Source organism: Penicillium oxalicum, chromosome III (assembly GCF_001723175.1).
Source record: "Penicillium oxalicum strain HP7-1 chromosome III, whole genome shotgun sequence".
NCBI classification, from domain to species: Eukaryota; Fungi; Ascomycota; class Eurotiomycetes; order Eurotiales; family Aspergillaceae; genus Penicillium; species Penicillium oxalicum.
The window spans coordinates 1,403,705-1,427,544 of NC_064652.1; the positions used below are offsets into that span (position 1 = coordinate 1,403,705).

Below are 23,840 nucleotides of genomic sequence, written 5' to 3' on the forward strand. Positions count from 1 at the left end.
GTGCCCCTAGACCTAGAAAAGAATGGCGAAAGAACTTTGTTGTTTTTCCAAGCCTTGCATTCTTTGTAGGAATTGTCGAATTATCATCATCATGATTCTTTCTCATTGACCACGTATTTATCATACAAGCATCTCCTACGCTGCCACGTCTATATTCTCATCTATTCGTTTCAGATCCTTTTTTGCAGTCAGAAATAGTGCAGCGTGGAAACATCAAGGTGGACGGACTTGAAGCGTCTCCCTTGATCCAACCCGAAAAGAAACGGTCGAATTTTGTCAGAACGTTTCCGGCTCCCAAACTCGTCTCCGGGCAGTAAACAGTGCCCGGGCACGCTGCTCCTGAGTGAGATTGATTCGTGTCCCATTCGAGGGTCTGCTGCTGCGGTCTGAGGGATTATGCCACGGCCCGGGTTCAAGTTCCACATGTGAAATTTGATCGAGCGTAATATGCACTGTCTTTGCAAAGGCCCATTTCCACCGTGTCTCTTGGGATCCGCGCGCAGGATCTGACCAATCCGGTGTAATGCCGAGCAGACCACGTCCATCCATGACGAACTTCTCAATGCAGTCCAGAATCGGAAGGAGGCGACGTCTCAGACCGCAGGCGTGGTGATTTTGATCGATGTGATAGTCGGGGTACTTCTTGAGTGCGACGAGAATTGAGGCGAGATCGGGGACTGGCACGATTTGGTCTGCTGTATCATCCGAGTGTGTACTGGGCGGGCTAAAATCGGGATCAATGTAGCTGGATCCAATGAAGATGGACTTGGCGCGGACTGAGAAAAAGCGAATCATTTGGCCCAACTCAAAAATATCGCACTGGTTCGCGTTGTCAAGGCCTGCTCGACATTGATAAGTCCGGTCAGGAAGAGTGGTTCGAGGTCGCAAGGCTCCAGATGCGACAAAGCTTTGCGGACCGGGATCCAGACCGCCATATTTGCGAAGGAAGTATGCTTGGGAATCATTGATGGTGTTCAAGACGCACTGACGTCGGTAAAACAGCTCCTCTAGAAATATTTATTGCAGACTTCAGTAAATGGCTTCAAAATGAAAGGGGGGCACGGAAAAACATTGGGAACTCCAACTTACCTTCCATTCCATCCGCCAGAAACTGCCATGGCAGATGCGGACCGTCGGGCACTTCCGGTGCTTGTGTCCAGTGTGTCGAGCCACTCACCACCAGTGCATGGGACGATTTCTTCACAATTTCGCTTTCCCGTAGAAATTTCGCAATGACGATCGTCTGCCGAATTCGGTCCTCATCGAGTTTCATGGTCTTCTGGCTGAATTTATGCAATTGGAATTTGCTTTTCTCCAGATACTTCAGATCTTTCAAGACTTGATAGACACTTGCCTCATTCTGGTAGAATTGAGCAACCGCAATCAACCGGGCAATTGAAGATAGTGGCAGGGCCAGTACATTCCGAGAGAACAAGCTCTCGAGACTTTCTTCTCCCTCATTCAAAGGCGTTACCTTCAGCGACGTCAGGAAAGTCACTTGGAGAAAGAGCTCTAATGCATCAATCCCGTACAGTTCTGAGAACGGGGTGGCAGGTAGCTTCACAATAGGCAAGACATTTGAGCCTGAAAGGGTTGCTAACTGCTTGGCAAGAGACTGACTTTCAATGAAGCTTCTGGTGGGATCAAGGAGCACGTTGAAATAGGAACTTTGTCTTCTCAAGGTGTTCCTGTCAACTTTCCAGTAATATGTCTCAGCGGTGGCCGAGCTGACATAGTGCAATATAAGATCGCCACCTGGGCAGACGATAATTGGCGATTCAGCAGTGCTTTGATCTCTTGAAGGCAATTTTTTTCGTCTGAGGATGAGTGTATTGGGGGTCTCGAGCAAACTGGAGGAGCCATTCGGATCTTCTTCAAGAGACGGTCTTGCAGGAAATTCAATATGGTCAGAGTGCAAGCCTGGCTGTGATTGAAGCACCATGTCTCGAAGGCAGCCAAGGATTGATGCTCCGAATTTGACGCAAGATACCCGTTGGGTGAGTCTTGTCTCTGATTTAAATAATTCTGCGTCTTTCAAGCTGTTTGTCTCTTTTGACTTTCTCTCCTCTTTATAAGCGTCATTCGTTGAAGAGCATAGGAATGAGGGATCGATTGATGTCGTGAATGGCTGCCGAGTTCCCACTTGTGTCTGCTGAGGAGCCCCAAATGAATCACTGGGGAGTATGGCGCGCCAAGACACCAACGAAAACCACAGGAAGGTTCCACAGCTTTTCTGACAGCCTCTCAAAGACTTGTAATGCGTGTCAGAGTAAAGGCTGTATGACTCTCACACACCAGTCAAGATGCTGATCCTTTCATTGGATGTTTGTTGGGAAGATGTGATGGGTTATTGTCAAAGGTGAATCCACAAGCCCCCCATCTTGCAGGTGAAGCTTAGTGATTCCACACTGCCGGCAAAAAGAAGGTGGGGGGATCCAGGCGGTAAGGAATTTGAAGAGACTCGCATGGATCTGGAGGCGACATGGAGCTTGTCCAGGGCGGTGAGACATGACGGCTTTGGTGTTCATTCCGCTCCTGAGGTCAGCCGATCACTACGAAGCTCCTCTTATTGACACTGGAGTCTGCGCATCATCTCCTTCGGTACAGATGTGGACTTACGCGACAGATGAGCACAGTTAGGATGAAGGCACTTTTATATTCAAGAATTCATCTCATTAATTGGCTTCATAGACGAGAAGTTAAATGACGGGACAACTCGAAATCGAGTCCGAGAGGGAACAAGTGACCAAAGCAGAGAAGGGCAGACTTGTGGATCACAAGTGGACTGATGATTAATTAATGTATATTTCGACTGTAGCCGAATAAACGCATCCAATCAAGCATTGGACATGGGCTGCTGAAGAATTCACGCCTGGAGAGAATGCAGGAACGCATGGACTTGGGGGGGACGTTGCTCTCCACCTCATGCAGACTGAAGGGAAACTATGTTTAAAAGGAACCAGTTCAGAGCATATGCAAATCTAATGGGAATGCAATGATAAATATGATGAGAGCAGTCATAAAAATGTTGGGGAGGGGGCATGGCGGTCGTCGGGAGTTGAGAAACAAAGGGTGGACATTCGTTCAAGGGAGAATGACCAGTGGCACGTGGAAAACGCGAGGACCGACTGAAATCAAGGCATCCTGTAAAGGGCTACCTGATTGCTCCTTGCGATGGGCGTTTCGTGATTTCAAAGCTTGGTCAATCACATAGAACAACTGGGCCACGCTCTTGGGCGTTTCATTGTCGGCCGAACTTCCATTAATACTGTGAATCGGATCTGATTCGAAACCGGACAATAGCGTCGTGGGAACAAGCGAGAACAATGCAAACGAATGTTTGTTCTCAAGATAAGGAATCGCTTCGAGAGTGTCCCGGCCAATTTGGGGCGAATGGCCATTGCTATCTTGGAAGGCCAGGTCAAACAGATAGTCACGCGTGTAGGTTGTAAACAAAGGTTCGCAGGTGTAGAACCCGACCACGAAGTCATGATTTGCACATGCTGCCATGACTGTGCTTTGTCGGAATTCGGGTGTAAACGCGGAATCGATGGCGCTTGGCAAGCAGAGAGCGAGTCCGCGTGATAGCAGAGGTGGGGAGGGGACACCCTCATCGGGCTCGACATGGGGTTGTAGGGTAACCGATTCTGTTACCGAGATGGTCGACGACTTCCGCAGGGCAGAGCCAAAATTCTCGGAGCTAAACTCGAGCCACCCATTGCTACTTGGTGGGGAGGTGGGAGTCTCGACTTCTTCATGATGCACCTCTCCGTTTGCTGCCGAGATTTCCGTCTCGATTGTTTTCACCGTGGTCGCCACGGCCTCACGAGCTGCCTTACGCAGTGTGGGGATCAATAAGTCCATCTCCTGTTCGTTCAGGGGCACGCCCGGTGCCCATGAGCTCGCCAGGTTTGACCATTGCGCGATCTTGACGGTGCCATGTGTATATTTGCGCTTGGTAAAGTCCGCAGCGACCATTCGTGTTTGGAAGTCGGCACTGCCGCGGCCCATAAAGTTCACGGTACAATTCAACACGCGACTGCCTTCCCACAGAATGAATCCATGTTTTTTGGCGTAGTATGTCAACTGCTCGATCGTGTTATCGGACCAATCGTCGATGATTTCCGCCTGGACCTGGAAAACTGCGATGTGTGGGCCGAGCTCTGAGGCTAATTTGACCAGAGCTGCGGTATCCGTTACCGAGTCCGAAGCAAGCACGGCGACGGGCTGACCGAAAGGAAGACCTTTTTTGCTTGTGGTCAAATCTTGGAGATATTGGAGAATGCGATTCTCCGGGACGCTCGCGGTCTCCGACATTTTGGGGAGGGATGGCCGGGCGTGAGGGGAACTGGAAGCTGGAAAAAGGGTGGGTGAGTCTGGGCGGACAGATCTCGGGGGGGAAAAGGACGTCTCTTATTGAGACTGGTGAAGCCCTCAGCGGGGCAGGAAGCTCCACTTGGCAAGAGAGCTAGTGCGATGTCTAATCCTGGCCGACTTCACCTTGTCTGCATCGCGGCAAAGTGGTCCACGAAGTGCATAGCCTATCCATCTCAACAAGATCGCCTTCGCCCTTCAGTACGGACCCGGAGCTGGACTAAAGGTGGAGACCACGCCGAGACGTGGAGAGCATAGCACAGGGGGTGCCCATGATGCGTGCACTCCCTTCCTCTGGGTGGGGGGGCGGCGGCGGCGCTCCAAAGTATGCGATCCGATCGGGGTAAGACTCGGGGTACACTCTGGATTTTCACACCTCGGCATTTTTGCCTGGCGGGCGCGAGTTCTCGTTCCCCGTCGCCTGCAGGGTGCCTCTCCGTTCCAGGCAATTCGTCCGCCCTTTTTCATCCAGTGCGGAGAGAAGAACAGCAAAGATACCGCGGACGGTGGAGCCCTCGCTGGATCCGCGCGCGGTCGCGGTGTCGATCCAATCGCGCTGTCTCTCGATCTCCAGAATGGGTATTTTGGGTGTTCCATTGGTCAGGAGTCCTGGTCCCACCTCTAATTCGTTTTCTCGTGCGGATCGTCCCGTGAGGCGCGAGAAATTGGTACCACCTGCGAGTCGAGACTCGCGATTGACGGGCAGGAAATTGAGCAGGTGTGATGAATGCCGCATTCTCAAGGCTGTGTCGGATCGCGAACGAGTTACACTGATGCATCAGTTTTCATGGGAGCCAATGACAGGGATCCATGCGGATATGCGAATCCTTCGCATGACTTGGAGGTGGATATGTCGCCAGGGGCTTTTGAACGTTGAAAATTGAGACTCAAGCGGTCCACCAATCCAGAGCTCGTGAGCTGGGCCTCCGCTGTTGTGGTCTGGTGGACCAATGCTTGCACGGAGCACGTGATGTGCGATACGCCGGACTCTCTGCTGACTCGAGTCTTTGAGCCTCAGCAGCTTCTCGCCCTACGGCACGTGAAATCAGGACAGATAGAGGATCGACGTCCTCCCCTACTATTCCTATCTTGGAATCTTCCATTCGTAAATGCTTTCGATAGAATAGCGGACAATGCGACACAACAGGCAATGACCAGTCCGAACTGGCCCCGGGCAAACTGCGCAATCCCAGGCGCTGGCGGACGTCTGCCGACATATTGATGTTCATACGTAGACAAACTGTAATCCAAGGCGGGTGATGCACCCCTCCCCCTGTTACGGAGGCAAATAGTTCGTACTTGGGCTTCTTGCATTAACCGGCAACCCAAGAAACGAAATCAACTTCCACCACACAATACCCCTGAAGTATAAGGTACGACTGTATGCCAGGTAAATGGATACCGTTAGTACCTATTAAGAGTGAGATGGTTGGCCTATGGCCATCGCACCCTTCAAACCCTGACTGGACCTGGCTGATGCAGCGAGGTAAAGCATGCCTTTGTCCTTGTCCATCAGCGATAATGGCAAGCCACGAAATCCTTGACGCTGACGATAATCCAGCTCTTTTCAGGGGCCGACGGGTCCAGCCCCTGGTCTCAAGCCTGCAAATCTTCACCCGCCCTCGATGAATAAAAACCCAGATTCAAGCGACGGAACACACACCTTGTTTTCTCATTGAGTGCGACATGAGGGCTTAGCAAGGGCCAGGTTGCCAGACCTGTACGATGCATAAGGCTTTAATTCCAGCCAGCCAATCGTGACGTGTCAAGGGGGTTGCTTGTGAGTTTCCAATGAAAATGTGCAGGACTCGGACCACACGGTGTGTCATATGACGGAGAACTAGGGGAAATTAGGTCCCGGCTGATCAAGACGGGCATTGAGATGGTACTGATTGATTTCATGAGGCATGTGGGTGCTCAATTCGAATTGCGCGGGTGTTCCATGTGTGTAATATCCAATTTTGTGACTCTGCTCAATATTTCGGAATCAAGATCACCTTGTCCAGGCTTCGGAGAAATATATTGGCTCTTAACATCCATTCTAGAGGCTGTAACTGCCTCCTTGTGTCGGGGGAAGATAGGCTAGCGACTACATATGTTGTGAATTCCACCCTATTTCTTCCGGTCACAGTGGAAACAGTCTAAACATCAGCATAGGACATCCATTTCCGCAAGATTCCGGTGCGTTGACACACAGATCCTTCATCCCAATATCGATGGTCGTAAGACTTCCACCAAACTTTCCAGGTAATCGAGCCCAGAGAACTTTTCCTCGGCTGTGCTTGTCTCTCCACCTGGCCTTGCATTAAATACCTCTTACGCCAGTACATATTTTGAAGTTTCACTTTCTAGGTAAAAACGCAGCCTGGAACTGGTAACCTAACCCGCTTCAGTAAAATATACTGGCTGAGGAGAGATGGAATGGAAGCTCAACAACAAAAAAATGAAAGATTGAAACCCGACAAGTAAACATGAGCATATCCGAATTTTATTGATTCGGTGGGGACCGATTCATCAAGGGGGGTTATGTACGTAAATAATCTCTTTGGCGGTGCATCATGATGTCCATGCAGAATTGTACCTTGTGAATGCCATGAATTGAAGAAAGGGCCTGCACGAGAATGATCACCTTTATTTTTGAGATGCCATTAGTGTAAAGCAGCTGCAGAAACTCATGGTCTGTAGTGACCTAGTACTTATACCTGGATCCTCTCAATGTCAAAACGTGATCAGGAGTATGCCATGAGGTCTGGGTGAAACTCAAGCACGATACAATTGATGTGGGTCACTGGCTGGCGGGCACTGGGTACTTAGGAAGTGGCACTTCTTAGGTGCCTAACTAGGCGGCCGGCTGGTATCATGATTTTTGCATCGAAACAAATAATTCTGCCGAGGCGGACATGGTTCGATCGGCCGTCACGCCACCCGCGTCCTCCCCTGAAAATAAATTATGTGGTTTTTATGTCGCTTCTGATCGCGACCGACCCGAACGGCTTTTCTTTCTTCCTCACCTTTCAGACACTTACAGTCACTCGAGTCTGATCGTGGAACGTTGGCTGAGGCTGAGCTGAGAAACTGCTTCCTGTTGGGCCACTTCTCCGACAACTCCGTCACCATGCCAGGTCGAACCCTGCCGACACTTACGCCGGCACAGGTAGAATCGCACAACACCGCAAAATCATGCTACATCACGATCGGTCGCAACGTCTACGATGTCACAGATTTTGTTGAGGACCATCCAGGTGGCGGTGATCTGATTCTGGAGTACGCTGGCAAGGACGTGGAGGAGATCATGAAGGATGAGATCTCTCACGAACACTCGGAGGCTGCCTATGAGATTTTGACCGATTATCACGTTGGATTTCTTGGTCCAGAGGCAACTGGAAAATCTCTGGCAAACGTTCGTGCCGACGGCGGTGCCCCGGTGCAGCCTGTGTATGCAAGCACGGGGATGTCCCGGGAGGAGGACTTGTCGATCGATACGGACTACACCCAGGACTACAAGACATACAAGTTCCTGGACCTGAATAAACCGCTTTTTGCGCAGCTTTGGTACGGCAATTTCTCCAAGGAATTCTATCTCGAGCAGATCCACCGCCCACGACATTACAAAGGTGGTGATTCCGCTCCACTCTTTGGCAATTTTCTCGAGCCTCTCACAAAGACCGCTTGGTATGTGGTGCCGCTCGTCTGGCTGCCGCTCATCTTCTACGGCACTGTGATTGCATCAAGGGGCCTTGGAGATCCGATTCCGGCCGTTGCATACTGGGTTGGTGGGCTCTGCATTTGGACTTTGGTCGAATACGTCCTGCACCGCTTCCTCTTCCACCTTGATGAGTATGACCATCTGCATTCCCTTTGCTCCCGATGTCGTATGATCTCTAACGAACATTTCAAACTAGGTGGCTCCCGGACAACCGGGTTGGATTGACTCTTCATTTCCTTCTTCATGGTATCCATCATTACCTGCCCATGGATCGTTATCGTCTGGTCATGCCTCCCACACTCTTTGTGATTCTCGCTTTACCTTTCTGGAAGCTGGCCCATACTGTCTTCTTCTACAACTGGTTTGCGGCTACACAAGTGTATTGTGGTGGCATCTTTGGTTACGTCTGCTATGACCTGACGCACTATTTCATTCACCATCGCAAGTGAGTCATTTTGGATCCGAATTTTCAGTTCTTCTAGAGATGTGAGACGGAAGTGGATAGACGTATTTTAACAAATCTGCAGCCTTCCCTTGTACTACAAGGAGTTGAAGAAGTACCATCTCGCGCACCACTACGCCGACTACGAGAATGGATTCGGCGTGACAAGCCGATTCTGGGACCGAATTTTCGGGACCGAGTTGGATACTCCAGTGCCCAAGGCTGTCAAGGCCCAGTGACGGGTGAGCCCCGAGCTCGGAACTCCATTACCTTCTGCCTTGAAGCACTTACCGGCCTTCGCAAATTATGAGATTACGCCCAACTGTCCTTCCTTCGCTTCTGGCTCCCACACGCTGCTGCTGTAGCGTGCGTGGCGCTGTTTGGATCACAATATTGTGCTACGAGTGACCTTGGTGAACTTTCTCGCAGCACATTCGAGATGGTCTCAACAGCTCAAGACGAGTCAGGGTCTTATCGTACATGATTTCTTTGTAAACCTCGAACCACCCCGCACCATGTATTATGGCCAGTTGATTGGCACTCCTAAGACTTATTATTAATAATGACAAAATTTCCATTCATACTTTGGTGCCAACACCCTAACATTTACGCAACTGCTTCTTACTCATAGTGTATTGCCCAAGCCAGACAAGTCGAGGCGCGTGGCGAGTAGATACCTTATGCTTTAGGAAAACTTTATCATCACGTGATACACCCTGAGACCGACTTTACACGAGGGGATTCCTCATTTGAAGGCCTGTTTCAACTCCTACTCAAACTCAGCTCACCTCATTGTCGACTATCCAACGAATCTGAGTGATTTACTGGGAAGTCATTCATCTGCAGAACGGAGAAAAGAGAAAAAAAGGGTTCGGACTCGAAATCCAAGCTTTCTGCGCAACCTGACAGATCTGACCAAGTCCAAGTGACTTTCCCTGACCCTCCTCTTCACTGGAACTGCGAATCAGCGGACAATTCTCTCGCCAACCCCGATGTCAGGTCTTGATGTAGAGGCTCTCCTCGAGTCTACAGCTGCTTCTGCTGAAATTGCCGCCAACAAGACAGAAGAACATGATGATCGCTCCCGAGCAGATCCTTCCGAAACCCGCGATCGTGATCTGTCCCGAGAGCGACGCCGACGCCGTGACCGCAGCCGTGACCGCCGCCGGGATGTCGATGGCGATGAGGACATGAAGAGCCCACACAGCGAGCATGGCAGTGCTAACGGAAGCCATAGAAGCCGGAAGAGAAGCCGAAGTCGTGACAGCGAGCGACGACGCTCGCGTCGCGATCGCGATGGCTATCGCTCAAGCGGTGACTTCTACCGTGGGCCCGGACGCGCCCGAACTCGCTCGCGCTCGCCTTACGATGACCGTCACTATCGCCCATCACGACGTGAACGGGAAGAAGAAAGACGTCCTCGGCGAGATCGCGATGGTGGTCGGCGCCGTAGCCCTAGTCGCCGCAGCCCGAGCAAGTCTCCTGAACTGAACGAAGATGAGAGAGATAAGAGAACCATCTTCGTCCAACAGTTGGCTGCTCGTCTGAGAACCAAGGAACTGATGGCATTCTTCGAGCAAGCCGGCCCTGTGAAAGAGGCTCAGATTGTCAAGGACCGAGTGAGCGGAAGATCTAAAGGGTAAGAAAAAGATCGCTGTTCGATCCGTACAATGGTCATTTGGTCGGAACTGACGGCTTTTTGACAGTGTCGGTTATGTCGAGTTCAAAAGCGAAGACTCCGTCCCGGCCGCCATTCAACTTACCGGCCAAAAACTTCTAGGCATTCCTATCATTGCGCAGCTCACTGAGGCTGAAAAAAATCGTCAAGCCCGCAACCCCGAAGCGAGCTCAGGGCCGTCCCACTCGGCGCCATTCCACCGACTCTATGTGGGTAATGTCCACTTCAGCATCACCGAAAGTGATCTTCGGAATGTCTTTGAACCATTTGGCGAGCTCGAGTTTGTTCAGCTACAAAAGGACGAGACCGGTCGAAGCAAGGGCTATGCGTTTGTGCAGTACGTCTCCATGGCTGGTTGGATTGTCTCTTGTAGAAGAACATTGCTGATCAATCGCAGATTCCGAGACCCGAACCAAGCGCGAGAGGCTTTGGAGAAGATGAATGGCTTTGATCTTGCCGGTCGAGCCATTCGAGTAGGCCTTGGCAACGATAAGTTCACCCCCGATTCGAACGCGAATCGTCAACAGGGCGCGTCTGCAAACCAACCGAATTTCCAGGGCTCCTCATTTTCCGGCCATGGAGGCCGCGGTGTCCAGGCTGGTGGCTCGAGTAACTTTGACCGAGCCGGTGGTGGTCGAGATACTGATAAGGGGACCGGTGCAAGTGCCCTTGATGACACAGACGTTGCGGGTGTGAACTTCAACAACTACAGTAGAGATGCATTGATGAGGAAGCTTGCACGAACAGATGAACCAGAGCCTTCCGCCGACGAATCGCAGAACATTCTTCGACCCAAGACCGAGATCAAGCCGCTGCCTGTCAATGTGAACATGGCCAGTCGGTGTGTCATGCTTCGAAACATGTTTGATCCCGCTGAGTACGTTGATCCGCCTCGAGCCTGATGATTGTTTCCATCGCGACTAATAGCTCATTTTGTCTTCTTGAACAGGGAAACCGGTGAATCATGGATCAAGGAACTTGAGGACGATGTCCGCCAAGAGTGCGAGGACAAATATGGCCACGTTGTCCACATCTCATTGGATCCAAACTCACAAGGCGATATATACCTCAAGTTTGATCGAGTTCAAGGTGGTGAGAATGCCATCAAGGGTCTAAATGGTCGCTTCTTTGGTGGCAGACGCATCACAGCTCAACCCGTGGTAGACGCTGTTTACAGCAGCCTCTTCAGTCGCACCAAGGCCATTTAATCGCCGGGTTTCTGATTTCGCTCGAGTTCTTTGTGTTGTGCTGCATACCATCTCTAACATGCACTGTCTTCTCCCAGGCGGATTCCTCTTTGGCGTCTTTTGAGTTCATTCAGGCTCACCGGATGACTCTGCTCCTGGTAGGTGCCCATATTTTGCTCTGCGCGCCTTTGTTTTTTTTTCCATTTTGAAACCGTCGCGACGGCCATGCCATGCGAAATGATTTTTTTGATCGTCGGTTCCAGGAGCGTATCTACCTTTCGCTTCGCTAGACTCCAGATTTTAGTAGGCTTAGCAATGGTTTTCCTGTTCAACTGGATCTTGATTCTTCTCTTGTTTCATAAATACACAGTTTTGGGTTCGTATTGTCCTGGCGCGAGACCAATGTCGCGGTGACGAGAGTCTCTGATGCCGAGGTTCTTCTTCCCCCACAATTAAGATTGTGACGTGTGGCGGGGATTCCTCGCCAAGAACCTTGAGTATTTACAAGGACTGTTTGGATTGTAGAACCCTTCTAGTACGATTTTCTCATCTGGACCCATCTCCTCGGGTCATCTCATGGAAGTGGCTTTTGGTCTCATCTATTTTGATCAAGTACACGAAACTGATGTGCCGATGCCGTCATTTGAGCGGATAGGGTACGGGTATCTGCCGACGCTCGGGCCCAAAGCACCACCCGTTCCAAGTACGACCCCACAGATTGACTGCGATCGCGCATTGCGTCCCTCTCTCTCTCTCTCTCCCACTTTCCTTCTCCCCAGGCCTCGCCCGTGTCAATTTGTCGATGGGTCATTCATGATTGTCTCTTCAGCGCGACGCGTAACAGGCTGGACCTGGACCCGGATTGGGAGTCGGGGTACGTCTTTCCAGAATTCTTTGTCCACATCCCCCAGTTGCATCATCGACTCTGCTCCAAAGACTCCGTATCCTCCATCTCTAACGCGGAAGCTTCCCCGCAAATTCCACGCAGGCATCCTCTGGCCTCACATCCTGCGAAAGTATTCATCCGAAGTCGCTACGCATGACAAGACCGGTCTCGTGAAACGGCGCCCCCAATTCCATGATTATTTCGTTACCCATCTCCCGTCGTCGTCACTACACCCGGACCCTCGAGGGCCAACTTCTCCCTTTCACAAGCTTCCACGGTCGTCGTCAATACCCCATGTCGGTGATAATGCAGGTTCTTCGCCGGCCTATCAGCCCTTGATCGATCGGGAAATGACAGTGGTGCGAATCCCGCTCCGTAGTGCCAAACATCACTTTGGCGCCGTCACTGCCCGCGGGACCCGCCCTGCCAACGAAGATACTTTTCAAGCCGGCGTGATCGATATCCCTGCTTTCGCGAAGAGACCGCCCGCATCTTTGACTATCAACCGACTCAAGAGATCAGGGTCATCAGCCGGTCCGCGCGAGTCGCGGGCCGCAGACACGGCCAACGGGGATCCACAGGTGTTTTACTTTGGGATCTTCGACGGGCACGGCGGATCCGAGTGCAGTACCTTCTTGCAGGACCATCTCCACGAGTATATTCAGAATTCGGCCGTGGAATTTGAAGTCAAGTCCAGCCTCTGTAGAGAGCAGCAACAGGTCGGTGGGGGGCCGGCCCCGACCGATTCACCCGCTTCCAGTGCTCTGCCGGTCCTGCAGGAAGCCAATCGAGAGCGGATTGGGGAGATGGAAAAGAGCCTGGTGCAGAACTGGCGTCGCTTGGTGGGCGGTTACTTTAAGCGCTTTAAGCCGTCTCACTTTGCGTATCATGACGCGGACATTCCTCCCGGAGACGCCGAAGTCAAGGGCCACGTCGCTATTGAAGAGGTCCTTGAATATGCTTTTCTCCGCGCGGATTTGGATTTCATGAAAGCACAGGCCGCCAAGCGTGATGATGATCTGGTGCTCGCCGAGAAGCCTCTGAATGAGGATGAAATCCTCTACAGCCCTAGTTTGACGCGAACCCCCAAAATCGGGGGCCGGTCCCGGTTCAAAGGTGGAAGTACTGGTAGCGTGGCTCTCATCTCGACTCCTACCTCGACACCTTTCTGGCACCCCACTGGATCGTCCAGCCTTGTGGTGGCTCACGTGGGCGACACCCGGGTCTTGCTTTGTTCCACGCGGGATGGATCCGCCATCCCTCTTACATCCAACCATCATCCGTCCTCTCCCATCGAAGCTGGTCGTCTTCGGCGCTATGCCGCTACATTCGTGACCGATTCCTTTGGAGAAGAGCGGATGAGCGGGCTCGCCAACACTCGCGCCTTTGGAGACGTGCAGTCGAAGCGCATCGGTGTATCCGCCGAACCGGAACTCTGCCGCGTGGAGATGGGCCCCGCGGAGTTTTCCTTCATGGCCCTAGTCTCTGACGGAATCAGTGGCACCTTACAGGATCAGGAGATTGTGGACATTGTCAAAGAAGCCCGCACTCCCGAGCAAGGCGCCCGCGACGTGGTCAGCTTCGCAACCGAAGTCACGAAAGAAGGCGACAACGCCACTTGTCTGGTTGTTCGGCTTGGTGGCTGGGAGCGGCGACTTGAAGGGGGCGTTGGCAGCTTAGGGACGAAGGAATCTCGCGACTGGCGGCGCGAGGACGCCACTGATCCGCGCAGGTCACGGAGGTGATGCTTTTTTGGCCTTTTCGTCTTCTTCGTGCGCATTGGTTGATCTTCTGTATATACCTTATTTTTCTATCAACTCACCCACAATATACCTTCTTGGTCGCACATAGAAACTCTCGCGCTCGGTGTGGTTTGTTCTCTGTTCACATTTGCTGGTGTTCCTTAGTCTATCCGTGGATCTGCTGTCGTGTACCTCATAGTCCTATCCATCTACACAATTTCTTTCATGAACCCGGTCACTCGCCATGTCAATCACTGAAAATCACCATGTTGGACCGGTCTGGGTCCTCTATCCGAGGACTCCTCTTTGACTCAAAACTATTTGGCGGCCCTTTCTTTGACACTCATTCTATCTTCTCGGCCACAGGTCACCGTTTCAGGAGACCAAGGATTGGTCCTCGAGAGGTCCTGTGCAAATACCCCATCTTGCACCCTGCCGCAAGCTTGCTATTTGCGCCATGACCGAATCTTCGGCATCGGGAGCGACCTGGTCCTGTAGGTATTGGAAGCTTACGACATGCCGTCAAGGGGCCCGACGGGATCAGATGCTTCAGTGGATGCTGCCGATGGCCGCGTGGGGAAAGCTTCCCACTTCCCACTTCCAAGCCTGCGGTTCCGGGCGACCCGTCGACGCAAAAAAAAAAAAAAACAAAATCTCCTTCTGAACACTTGCCCTCCTTTCTCTCCTCAACCTCAAACCTCCCTCTTGATTCTCATCATCTTCATCATCCAGTCTTTCTCGTCATCCCCTAAGCCGCATCCGCGCTCCAAGTGCGATCCTCCGCCACGGACCCTTTCGCATCCTTCATTCTTATCTCAGATTGCAGCCGCCCGAGTTCCGGCTCCCTTGCCATCCAGCTACAAACGCCTCGTCTGGACGACAACTCAGGAAAGGTACGCGACGCGCCGTCTCATCACAGCTCCTTTTTTCTCCGCTTGAGTGATCGCCCGCGGGTTACATCTGTGCCATACCGAGCCCAGTCTTCTCCGAGAGCAAGCTGACGGTCTGAGCTGTTGACTAGGTTCCCGACTGTCTGCTTCCTTCAAGCCACATCGCAGGGCGTTGGGATCGCGAATCGCCCGTTTATCTCCTTATCATCCTTATCCGTCGCAAAACCCTCCTTTTGCGCCCATCCACTCCTGGGCCAACAATTTCCCCCCTCACGGATCTGTCTCTGTCTTCGTGGTACCCCACAATTCCCTCCAAACCTCTCGAGAAATCACCTCTCGATTGTTCACAATGAGTGCCCGGACGCGCCGCCAAAAAGCTGCACTGAACGTCCCCACCGACGACAGTGAAGACCTCTCCACCCACAATGGCCACCTCGAGACTTCCTCGTCCCCTTCCAAGACCACTAAACGTGCGGCCTCGAAGAAGAGATCGCGATCCGCCGCGAGAGAAGAAGAAGAAAACGATGAAAACATCTTCCTCTTCGCGCCGAACCTTATAGGTACGTCACCCGTGGTCTTCCTGTCTCGTGGATTGCCGCCTTTAATGAATACGTTCACCTTTGAGAATCGCTGGAGGACTGTGAGCATTGCCAACTAAAATTGGGTGCCCCTAGGATATTTCCGTGTCGTCCTCGCCTTTGCATCCCTCTACTATATGCCTCTTCACCCTCGAACCTGTTCTCTTCTGTACAGTGTTTCATGTTTGTTGGACGCACTGGACGGATATGCGGCGCGTTATTTCAATCAATCCACCACCTTCGGGGCAGTGCTGGACATGGTAACGGATCGGTGCACCACTTCTTGCTTGCTGGTCTTTCTGAGCTCCGCCTGGCCGCGATGGGCCATTGTCTTCCAGGGTCTGATCTGCCTGGACTTGGCCAGTCATTACATGCACATGTACGCAACCCTGAGCATGGGGGGCTCTGGTCAGAGCCACAAGAAAGTCGACTCCAGCCGGAGCTGGATCCTGTATCAGTACTACCACAGTCGGGTACGTAAGCTTTTGCGGGCTCCTTTCCCTACCCTTGAGATATCCTTTTTTTTGCCCTTTTTTTGTTTTTCCAACAGACTGACCTTTTCCTCCAGGTCGTCTTGTTCATCTGCTGTGCCCTGAACGAATTGTGCTTCATTGGCCTCTACTTGCTCTCCTTCTCATCCCCAATTTTGTCGCCCTCGCTGCTCCAGCCGGTCGGTGATGTTCAGGCGTCATCCGCGCAACCCGGAAACCCTGCTCACCCTGTCCCCACAAGTCTTTTCGCGAGCCCCTGGAGTGCCGGTGCTCTTGAAATGGCTCGCGCCAACAAGATCGATAGCTTCTGGCCTTGGGTTATCACCGGCATTTCCGCTCCCGTCATGCTGTTTAAGCAATTTGTCAACATTGTCCAAATGGTCAATGCCAGCAAATGGCTGGCCGAAGGTGATCGCCTCAATCGGCGTGCCAGCCGCAACAAATAAAGCCTCCGGTGAGCGTATTTCGACGAGAGGGGATCTTTTTTTTCCCCATTCGGTCTTGCTGGCAGCATAGACTTTCTTTTTGTTGTTTTTGCCCGACTTTATTCCGGGCCCTGCATCTGTTGGCGCGGGGGTTTGTGTGTGGTTAGGGGTGTCTTTTTTTTAATCTTTTGGTTAGTTTCTCTTCAACTCATGCTTGGGACGGTGTCTCTAGATGCCAGAGTTGGATGTCCGTTCATGATGAGAGTCTGCGTGACTCGACAACCGGAGTCTTCCTTCGTGACGAGTACGCACATCCAAGGGCGAAGAACTCTCTCACGGCGGGTGGCCTGAACATACAAAGCCTACGTGTACAACGCTGTTTCATCCTTTTTCTTCTTTCCTTTTTTCTTCTTGACCTCCTCGTTGCATTCTGTCAACTCCACTTGCTTTTGTTCTCTTGTGCCCCCCATAGAGCTCGCCTGGCTGTCGAGGAGGTTTCTTGGATCCTTTATTGTTAATGCCTGTCTCATATATTCTTTAATGCATATTCTTACGCGTATTTTTGTGTGAGTCGATGTCTCCTGTTCCGCAGCTTTTTGCGATGTTGTCATATTGCTCAGCGAGAGGCCGATGATCGTCGAATGTGGTCTCATTCCACGAAGCTGCAGCGCCCACCACGCGCTGTGCCTCGAGATTTAGCCAAGCTGGGATTTTGATTAATGTGTTCAAATTAGCAAATCTAGAACAATTCATCATCTGTGAAGATCTTCTCACGCAGTGATATCCAAGTCCCAGTATATCAAAGATATAGAACAGAGCGGACAGGTAGGACATAGATTCCTCTCATGTACGCAATAAAGTTCTAGGGGGTTGATCTCTAATGGATCATACCTCAGGTACCGATGTGTGAAGCCCAGAGACCTACTGATATCCATCTTCGGTCGATACATCCAGTGTGCTGAGTAGACCCGATTGCTGCCTCTGTAGGGCAGGTCTCCTCCTGTCCCGCCAGCGAAGCTATACCTACTTTCCGACTCCGCAATCACCATTGATACAACGGCAATATCGAACCGTAATTGCGTACCTTTGTAGTCCAGTGAAGTGGGGATTTTACTTCAATTTCAGAAACTGAGGACCCTACAGGCAGATGATTTCGCTAGTGGATAGATCAGTTCTAGTCCCTGACACGGGTCGATATGTCTGTGGACATAGGGGTGTGAGGGATGATAGGTACTATATTCGTGCGCAGTCTTCATGAGATTCAGGGGGGATTGGCGTGAACTCCCACCTATAGGCTTCCAATTGATGGCTCAGGCTACCTCACATGATACAAGCATTGTAGTTGATGTACAATGAAAATTCAAAGAAAGAGGGACTGTGTCAATTAGAAATGCAGGTTCATGAGAAATTCAGCCGATGGGCGTGACCAACCTTGCCTATATTAAAATCGACGATGCGAGCGGGTTGAGCTGCAAGGGTATACCTGTGGTCAGATCGGGTAGACTGCTGATAGGTAGTACCTATACAGCTCTCTCTGACCTCGTATAGACATGAGGAGATTATGCAGGCTCCATCTACAAATCTTGGAAGTCGACGGTAACCAGCTGACTATGCAGAAGTGTCAATCACTCAGCTTCGAGGGTCACGGCATAAACTCAGAACAGGTCCGTGGAACAATTGCTTCCATCACTATATAGAGGGGTGTTCCCTGTTAGACCAGGAAGAGGGACTCTTCTAATCTGAACGCTTTGATGCAGTACTCGTTGATGAGATGAGCACATGGAGGTGGATCGGGCACCTCGATCTGCTTGCAGATCTCGTGGGGAGGTTTAGCTCTAGATCTGTGGTACATTTTCGTATTCCAGTGATGAGGATTTACTTTTTGCACAAAAGAATAGGGGGGTTGAAGGGGTGTCCAGAGTATAGGTCGATGATCTTATCAGGCTTGAGAGAGGGGAACGGTTTTTGTGGCAATCTTCTTGAAGTCAACCTCATATGAATGGCAGAGTATTGCTGCTACGAGAATGAAAGTGAGTCGAAAGCACATGACTGCCTCCATCCAAGAGTTCAACAAGAAGAGGGAAAATGTCCTCCCCATCAAGTCCTTGTCCGCGGTCTGCGTGAATTCCCTCCTCCTTCCCCCCCCCCCCCCCTGCAGACCAGATGAAAATCTGTGTTTTCCAATCGAAGAGGCGGGGCCCAAGAGCCACAACTCATCCCCATCCTTGATCCTGAATCTGTCACCTCGTCTCACGTTCCCATGCAGCGAAGAACTGGGAGGTCATCAGGTGATGCGATGATGCCCGCAGAGAATAGGCTGTACACCCATTCACAATTCGAATTCGAATATCTGCACCTTCCTCCCATCACCCCTGCAGTCAGACCACTCAGTTGCGATTGGGCAAATTATTGGTATCACCAGGAATGGATCAGGGAGAGAGAGAGGGGGGGGGGGAAAGGGGGGGTGCAGAAAGTCACCACTGGACAGGGCTTGACACCGTCCAGTCCAACGGTCTTGAGACGGGTCGCCAATTCATCCAGTATGTAGAAACCCAGCCCAGACTATCGGGGAGGAAGAGCAAAAGCCAGAGGGAAGACCGCTCGAGCTCTTATCGTCGATTCTCTTGGTCCACCCAGGCCTCTCACGTGTCGGTCCATGAGATGTTTGCTCGAACGAGGTCATGGACCAGTCACACAGCGCCACAGGTGTGCCATCCTTCGCGCGATTGTCGGCGAGCCGCACGGACGAGAAGATTCATGCTTCCATGGGAAATGAGCGTTTTGCCTGCTTGCTCTCTGGCGCGAGCGGTCTGGATCGCAGTGGGTCTGAGCTTACAGACGTACGATCTTGAGCTGAGAGTGAACTAAATCACGTTCGAGTTACGCGGGGCCTTTTGTCTATGAGGTATCAGCCGGGGCAGCAGTTTCTTCATCGTCAAGGTACTGATTGAGTGTGCTTCAAAATGTCTGTCAAGCTGCTCAAAGGCTGGATCCACTGGCGGCTCGGACCGTACACATCATGAAGATCGCAGAGGATGGCGAGGACCGGGAACAGCGAACAATGGACAGTCTGTTGCACACAACGAATGGAAATACCACCACCGCGTCCCCCATGGCCACGTCCATATCATCTCATGCCCTGAACGTCTCAGTGTCACGAGTGCCCGTGTCTCTGGCAAAATTCTTCCGGGAAAAATGGCTGAAATCGTACGAGACCGGATCGCTGCTCTACCAATAGCCCTTGGCGAGCGTCGGTTTGCGACTGGATCTCAGACATCCTATCACGTTCCAAAAAAGAGCCACAAAGCGCTTAGGCCCATGCTGACAACCAAAGCAGTATAACCTGTCTTTCTTTTGCCTATTGGAATGATCGCCCAAGCTGCCTGTACCTCCCACGTCCATCGCATGTTGCAAGATCCACGAACAGCTGCTCTCCCAGGTCAATGCCCCGACAGGGCCCCCCCCCCCCCCTCAAAGTCACTCTCCAGCTACTTTGCGTATTGGCGGCTCTGTAGACACAGGTCAATCAATGGTATCAATATCATCGCTTATGCAAAAGGATGTACCAAGCGATGACGACGGAAGACCAGATACGCTAGGTTTGGATTGTCCAAGGCCGAGCTCCTCAGAATGACCCCGTCAGAATCTAGTCAAATCGGCTTCTTTCCCAAGCAGGCACCTGCACAAGTGATCATCGATTACTGACTCCAAGTCAACAGCACGCTGCATTAGTTTGAGGCGACTCTTGCACTGCAGCAGCCGTGTCGTGTACCAGTCATCTCTCCATGTACTTGAAGTCGGCTGTTGGCCGGTGTCCTGCGCTTCAAATTCTATCTCACCTGCCCCGCTTCCTTCAACCTCACGCTGGGATAGCTTCACGCTGTGATCTTTTCCACTTATCATTGATTCCTTGCTCTCAAACTTGGTGTGGCACACGACTGTCGCTGCCCTAGCTTTTCCTCTCAGCACTCGCCAAGGACCCTCCGCATTGCATCGCCGCAATTTTCATTCCATATCCCCCAACACTCAAAATGACATGGCAGCCCAAGCTTCGTCCCAAAGGATTTCCTCACAGCCTTGATGACTTTGCTATAGCTTCATTGACAGAACTGGAGCATCGCTCACGGATGGGCGACGACAAACGAGATCAGCGTGTGTTTCGCGTCAAACGAAAGCACGTACTTAAAGCTTGTGATCGGTGCCGAGTCAAGAAGACCAAGGTAAAATACTCTTACCTCGTGGCGTCAGGCAACTGTGATTCATGTAAAAAATGCTTTTGTTCTGATTGATTAGTGTGATGGAAAGCAGCCCTGCAACCGGTGCTCGGTGTACAATCACCCGTGTCTTTTTCGTGAGAGGAAAGCTACTCAAACGAAAGTATACTCAAGAGGGTAAGTCAACATGTCTGCGACAAGCATTGCCTCAACAAAAAGCTGTTAGACAAGCTACTGACAATCTGTTGGCAGGTTTGTGGAAATGTTGGAATCCCATCATGCACTTGTCGTGAAAGCACTACAAAAGCTCTACAAATTCTGCATCAACAAGGAAGGATTCCCCGGTGAACCTCTGGCGGAGGCTCCAGATGGTCATCCTCTTACGCACACAATTCTCGATCGCCTAGGTCTTATCAAACAAGCGGAGGAGAAAGCCGATGAGGCCGATGAGGACTCGGAAGATTTGCGATACTTGCGAATTCTTTCATCTACTGAGTGTAGTGCTACGGCAGAGCCTTCACCGGAACCCACAACGCCCCAAGAGCCGTCGCCAACGACATCTTCGCGCGCCTCGGTCTGCCAGACCGTTCTGGCCCCAATGGCTAGCCGTGGTAGATCCACTTGGCAATGGGATATGCAATCCGTGCCACAGACGAGTTTCTCATACCCGGGCAGCGGATTTCAAGACTTCTATCCTTCCTCGCGACCCTCGGTAGGCTCGGCCGATTTGAATCCCGGCGATATCTCGCCTAACTTGGATCTTTCGTCCATCTCGATGATATCGCAGGAGTCACAGAGGCAAGATCTGAGATCTTTGGCCTATTTTCTGGATCCGCTCTGCAATATCGAGAGCACTTCCTCGACAACAGGAATAAAACATGCAGGTCGACTCAATCACGGACTCGAAATGTCTGAGACGAGCGCACAGCCCACGGGTGATCTTTCAGGCGACTTACTGAGTGACTTTACCTTCTCGACGCATGAGCACGCACTGTATCAAGGCTTCAATTCTGGGTGGACATTTTCTTCGGTATGAAGAGGGAAAGGCCAATTGCCCAGCTGTCATCGTTTGACTTGTGTTTCTTTTCTTTCTCGCCAATGAGCGGCCCATTTTCGGACTTTTATTTTTCATGTGGCCCTGAAAAGTGGCGTTTGAAACCGTCGGTTTAGACCTCAAGGACTCCCAGAAGAATGACAAAGTATTTCTCAGTCCAAGTCAGAAAGGATCGAACTTGTTGTCTCGCTTTTGGTCGTCGGCTCTGTCCCTCCTGCCCTCATCGCCTCAAGATCTTCCAAGACATGCCATCTAGAATGGACATACGGTTCCACACGATGTGACCATCATCGAGGTAATTACACGCATCCGACCCTCGGATCCCAGGGGCTCATTCGATTGGAGTCTCCAGGTCCAGCCCATCCAAGATCTCCAACATCGGTATCATGACCCAATGAGAATGTGCCGGAGTATGATAGACATACCTACGATATGTATACGTACCTGGAATATCATGGATACTTGCATGGGCGGAAACAAATACGAACGTCGGTACGATCATGTCCTCGTTGGCAGACATGCAAATATTCAACATTGAAATACAATGTCCACCACGAAGAGACGTTATTGCCACATTGATCATATGCGATAGATCGAATACAACAATACTTATAAATCTCACCGAATCTTCTCGTGTCCGATAAATCTCTGTACTCCCTATCTACACAAGTATCTCTCGATTGAAATACATAATTTGTCAATTGTATTCATCGATGTTCTATCAAGTCTTTCATCGGCTCTTTTATCAATACTCTCACTAGCCCTGGCTCGTACCCTACCTACGACCGGGCATGTCTTCCCTCCCTGAAGTTAGTTGACCGCAGGCTACCATCCATCCTGATCTCTATCAATCCTGGTCCTTTACCTGCACTTCTCAAGTTGTCCGAAATACACTGTGACACTAAGACTCTAGTTTGGACCACCAATCCTAAAAGCCCTGGCACCGTCCACTCGGGGCACCTCAAAAATACATAGATGAAGGTGACGATGAACGGTGTCCATCCGCCGACAAAACATCAGGAACAAGCATTCAAAGCAAACAGCTATCTGGTAACCTTGCAACTTTGTCTTTCCCTCCCTCTTGGTTCTCCTCTAAGTGTCCAAAGGCCCTCGGTGAATAATCAAAATGGTAGCTAAATTTGCTAGTCAAAGGTACAACATACCTATTGCGCACCTTATCCACAAATAAAAAAAAAAGCCCACGACCAGGTGGGAAATGGAAAAAACAAGGTGCCTGATAGATACAGGACGAAAAGGTGTACATTCCTATTTTGAACTTTTACATGTACTCAGTCTCAAATGGTAGGATCCATCTTGTCACTCACCATAAATATCCACAGAACATCCATTTGAATTCCAAGATTGACGCACAGACTTGGGCTGGGAGGACAAACATGCCGAGGTAGGTTTAGTCAAAGTCCTCCAGTCCGGGAGACTTCAGAAATGGAGGAATTTCCTCGAGACTGGATTGATCAACGGGACGGCAGGGTACCTACCCACCTTACCTACCGGTCTGATGTAGTTTTCCACAGTGCACCGCAGGAGACGAGAGGAACCTTACACATTCGTCGCCAGGGGCTTGGTTACGCAAAGTGCATGAATATGAAAGTATATACTCCCTACTACGCAGAGGAGATTAAACTGCTCAACCTGATCTGTATCACCGGGCTTTTGCGTTGGGCCGATCGTCTGCTTTCTGGAAGAGCAGCTTAGGGTAAAGCGCGACGGGTCGAGTAGGAGCACCGGCACCTAAACTCATACTCCCACCACTTCGCCTACGCAGACCCTCTTCGCTCAACCCACAGTTTCTGTACTACAGATACTGTAGTATGGAGGGGAGCCGCGACGGGCACTCCTCGAGATTTTGCAGACAGGGGAGATGTGGCTTTGCTATGATATACCAGGGACAAGCGAGGTTTGAAAAAGATTTTTTGACGATTTGATGTTTCTCAGACGTATAGCTTTGAGGTGGGCTGATTCCGCTCCGAGGCCGTGGTATAGAAATGAGGTAGGTAGACATGCAAGCTGACATAGATACAGGGAGATGGAGTCACGATGGATGAAGAACAAAAAAGGGCGGAGGGGGATTTTCGTGTCCGTCGATGCTAGATGGGCCAAGCAACGCGGTAATAAAAAAAATCCAGAACATTGAAGATCAACTAACACCCGAAGC

The 23,840-nt window shown here is 51.1% G+C and overlaps 8 protein-coding genes across 8 annotated transcripts; 5 read left to right on the forward strand and 3 right to left on the reverse strand.

The window, feature by feature from the left end:
- Positions 1-276: 276 nt before the first annotated feature.
- Positions 277-1,942, reverse strand: POX_c03966 (uncharacterized protein; the record flags this gene model as incomplete). Its single annotated transcript, XM_050112852.1, has 2 exons — positions 277-1,007; positions 1,090-1,942. The coding sequence occupies 2 exons, from the start codon at positions 1,940-1,942 to the stop codon at positions 277-279; spliced, it is 1,584 nt and encodes a 527-aa protein (XP_049970408.1).
- A 1,142-nt stretch (positions 1,943-3,084) lies between these two features.
- On the reverse strand, positions 3,085-4,317 carry POX_c03967 (uncharacterized protein; the record flags this gene model as incomplete). The annotated part of the gene is made up of 1 exon (XM_050112853.1): positions 3,085-4,317. One exon carries the CDS (start codon positions 4,315-4,317, stop codon positions 3,085-3,087), a length of 1,233 nt encoding a protein of 410 aa, XP_049970409.1.
- A 427-nt stretch (positions 4,318-4,744) lies between these two features.
- On the reverse strand, positions 4,745-5,110 carry POX_c03968 (uncharacterized protein; the record flags this gene model as incomplete). Its single annotated transcript, XM_050112854.1, has 1 exon — positions 4,745-5,110. The coding sequence occupies one exon, from the start codon at positions 5,108-5,110 to the stop codon at positions 4,745-4,747; it is 366 nt and encodes a 121-aa protein (XP_049970410.1).
- A 2,379-nt stretch (positions 5,111-7,489) lies between these two features.
- On the forward strand, positions 7,490-8,761 carry POX_c03969 (Ceramide very long chain fatty acid hydroxylase SCS7; the record flags this gene model as incomplete). Its single annotated transcript, XM_050112855.1, has 3 exons — positions 7,490-8,211; positions 8,277-8,525; positions 8,608-8,761. 3 exons carry the CDS (start codon positions 7,490-7,492, stop codon positions 8,759-8,761), a joined length of 1,125 nt encoding a protein of 374 aa, XP_049970411.1.
- Positions 8,762-9,514: 753 nt separating this feature from the next.
- On the forward strand, positions 9,515-11,408 carry POX_c03970 (RNA-binding protein rsd1; the record flags this gene model as incomplete). The annotated part of the gene is made up of 4 exons (XM_050112856.1): positions 9,515-10,161; positions 10,229-10,537; positions 10,598-11,077; positions 11,150-11,408. 4 exons carry the CDS (start codon positions 9,515-9,517, stop codon positions 11,406-11,408), a joined length of 1,695 nt encoding a protein of 564 aa, XP_049970412.1.
- A 792-nt stretch (positions 11,409-12,200) lies between these two features.
- On the forward strand, positions 12,201-14,018 carry POX_c03971 (uncharacterized protein; the record flags this gene model as incomplete). Its single annotated transcript, XM_050112857.1, has 1 exon — positions 12,201-14,018. One exon carries the CDS (start codon positions 12,201-12,203, stop codon positions 14,016-14,018), a length of 1,818 nt encoding a protein of 605 aa, XP_049970413.1.
- A 1,236-nt stretch (positions 14,019-15,254) lies between these two features.
- On the forward strand, positions 15,255-16,420 carry POX_c03972 (CDP-diacylglycerol--inositol 3-phosphatidyltransferase; the record flags this gene model as incomplete). Its single annotated transcript, XM_050112858.1, has 3 exons — positions 15,255-15,465; positions 15,580-15,956; positions 16,052-16,420. The coding sequence occupies 3 exons, from the start codon at positions 15,255-15,257 to the stop codon at positions 16,418-16,420; spliced, it is 957 nt and encodes a 318-aa protein (XP_049970414.1).
- Positions 16,421-19,418: 2,998 nt separating this feature from the next.
- On the forward strand, positions 19,419-21,649 carry POX_c03973 (uncharacterized protein; the record flags this gene model as incomplete). The annotated part of the gene is made up of 2 exons (XM_050112859.1): positions 19,419-19,606; positions 20,866-21,649. The coding sequence occupies 2 exons, from the start codon at positions 19,419-19,421 to the stop codon at positions 21,647-21,649; spliced, it is 972 nt and encodes a 323-aa protein (XP_049970415.1).
- Between the last annotated feature and the right edge of the window lie 2,191 nt (positions 21,650-23,840).